We start from the raw sequence: 2,392 nt of genomic DNA on the forward strand, positions 1-2,392 counted from the left end.
CCCCAATACCGAACCCATGGCCGATCTTTACCCCAACTTCGCCCCTCATGTTACCAGGTATTAATATTTGGGCCATTCACTTGTATATGACACATCCGTCCTATTTATCTCCGACTCAACGGAGACGCATGTCTACGCATGTCTACCCCTGTCCAACGTTGGCTACACACGGGGTGAATGTCATGCGGTTCATTGGGGGGCCCTGTCTGCCAGCTCCCACCCGTCACCCCTTGCATTGCAAAATCAAAGGAACTGGGTGGAAATTTTTCAGCCAAACAGCACCTACATCCTGCCAGTAAAGAGGACTTCCTGTTGCAGGCTGACAACACGAAGGCGCAGCATTGCGATTGGCAGCAGCGTTGTCAGCCCACCATGGGAGCTCCCATAGTTAACCTTCGGGCTGCCAATCTAATAGACTTGATAAGCAGCCCAACAAACAGCTGAATAAAAACATGCACGGCAGGCTGACAACGCTTCTGATAATTGGGAGGCTGGGACTTGGCGTTGTCGACCTGGAACAGGAAGTGCTGTTACTGGCAGGATCTCCAGGGAAGAACTTTGTAACAGATTGAAAAACAAATATTTGCCAAAAGAAATCTGTATACATGTGATGTCACAGATGGTGAGGAATAGGTTTGGAGCAGGAAATAAGGGGAAATCTCTCCAGTGGGGACACAGACTGCAACAAATCACTTTTTCAGTGAGGTGGGTGAGGGATAGAACAGGAAATGAGATAAAATCTCCCCAGTGGGGTCACGTTCAGCGTTATAGAGATCTGGGAAAGTTGCCTGCGGGTGTCGTTCTGTAGAATTGCCGTACGTTCACACGAATCATCTCTCCTCCAGACCTCCGAGTTGGGGGTGACGGAACACGTTGAAGGGGACCCCTGCAAATTCGCCTTGTGGTCGGGCCGAACGCCATCGTCTGATAACAGAACGGTGCTCAAGGTGCGTTGCTGATTATAAGGAATGCATAACAGATGAATTTGTCTCTATTTGTGTGGGGGAAGGGATGGGTGCTCTTGTAGGGTGCTTGGTTGTGTGGGGGAAGGGATAGGTGCTCTTGTAGGGTGCCTGGCTGTGTGGGGGAAGGGATAGGTGCTCTTGTAGGGTGCTTGGTTGTGTGGGGGAAGGGATAGGTGCTCTTGTAGGGTGCCTGGCTGTGACTGGGGTGGGGGGCTGGCTGTGTGGGGGAAGGGATAGGTGCTCTGGTAGGGTGCTGGCTGTGGGGGGGGAAGGGATTGGTGCCCTTATAGGGTGTCTGTTTGTGTGGGGGAAGGGATGGGTGCTCTTTTAGGCTGCCTGGCTGTGTGGGGGAAGGGATAGATATTCTTATTGGGTGTCTGGTTGTGTGTGGGAAAGGGATAGGTGCTCTGGTAGGGTGTCTGTTTGTGTGGGGGAAGGGACTGGTGCCGTTGTAGGGTGCTGGCTGTGTGGGGGAAGGGATTGGTGCCCTTGTAGGGTGTCTGTTTGTGTGGGGGAAGGGATTGGTGCCCTTGTAGGGTGCCTGGCTGTATGGGGGAAGGGATAGATATTCTTATTGGGTGTCTGGTTGTGTGGGGGAAGGGATAGGTGCTCTTGTAGGGTGGCTGGTTGTGTGGGGGAAGGGATAGGTGCTCTTGTAGGGTGTCTGGCTGTGTGGGGGAAGGGATATGTGCTCTTGTTGGGTGCCTGGTTGTGTGGGGGAAGGGATAGGTGCTCTTGTAGGGTGGCTGGTTGTGTGGGGGAAGGGATAGGTGCTCTTGTAGGGTGGCTGGTTGTGTGGGGGAAGGGATAGGTGCTCTTGTAGGGTGGCTGGTTGTGTGGGGGAAGGGATAGGTGCTCTTGTAGGGTGGCTGGTTGTGTGGGGGAAGGGATAGGTGCTCTTGTAGGGTGGCTGGTTGTGTGGGGGAAGGGATAGGTGCTCTTGTAGGGTGTCTGGCTGTGTGGGGGAAGGGATAGGTGCTCTTGTTGGGTGCCTGGCTGTGTGGGGAAGGGATAGGTGCTCTGGTAGGGTGCAGACAGTTTGTGTGGGGGAAGGGATAGGTGCTCAGGTAGGGTGCAGAGAGTTTGTGTGGGGGAAGGGATTGGTGCCCTTTGTTGGGTGCCTGGCTGTGTGGGGGAAGGGATAGGTGCCCTTTGTTGGGTGTCTGGTTGTGTGGGGAGGGGATAGGTGCTCTGGTAGGGTGCAGACAGTTTGTGTGGGGGAAGGGATAGGTGCTCAGGTAGGGTGCAGAGAGTTTGTGTGGGGGAAGGGATTGGTGCCCTTTGTTGGGTGCCTGGCTGTGTGGGGAAGGGATAGGTGCTCTGGTAGGGTGCAGACAGTTTGTGTGGGGGAAGGGATTGGTGCCCTTTGTTGGGTGCCTGGCTGTGTGGGGGAAGGGATAGGTGCTCTGGTAGGGTGCCTGGCTGTG

The 2,392-nt window shown here is 54.7% G+C and overlaps 1 protein-coding gene across 1 annotated transcript in view; it reads left to right on the forward strand.

Annotated features, from left to right (window-relative positions):
- Positions 1 to 2,392, forward strand: part of LOC108800761 (kalirin-like) — a 168,658-nt gene that overhangs the window by 162,196 nt on the left and 4,070 nt on the right. The window contains exon 34 of the mRNA XM_018572755.1: positions 846 to 947. Coding sequence (XP_018428257.1) covers positions 846 to 947 — 102 coding nt within the window. The remainder of the gene's footprint in view (positions 1 to 845; positions 948 to 2,392) is intronic.

The sequence above is a fragment of the Nanorana parkeri genome, unplaced genomic scaffold, assembly GCF_000935625.1.
Source record: "Nanorana parkeri isolate BGI_ZX_2015 unplaced genomic scaffold, ASM93562v1 scaffold2123, whole genome shotgun sequence".
In the NCBI taxonomy this organism is placed as follows: Eukaryota; Metazoa; Chordata; class Amphibia; order Anura; family Dicroglossidae; genus Nanorana; species Nanorana parkeri.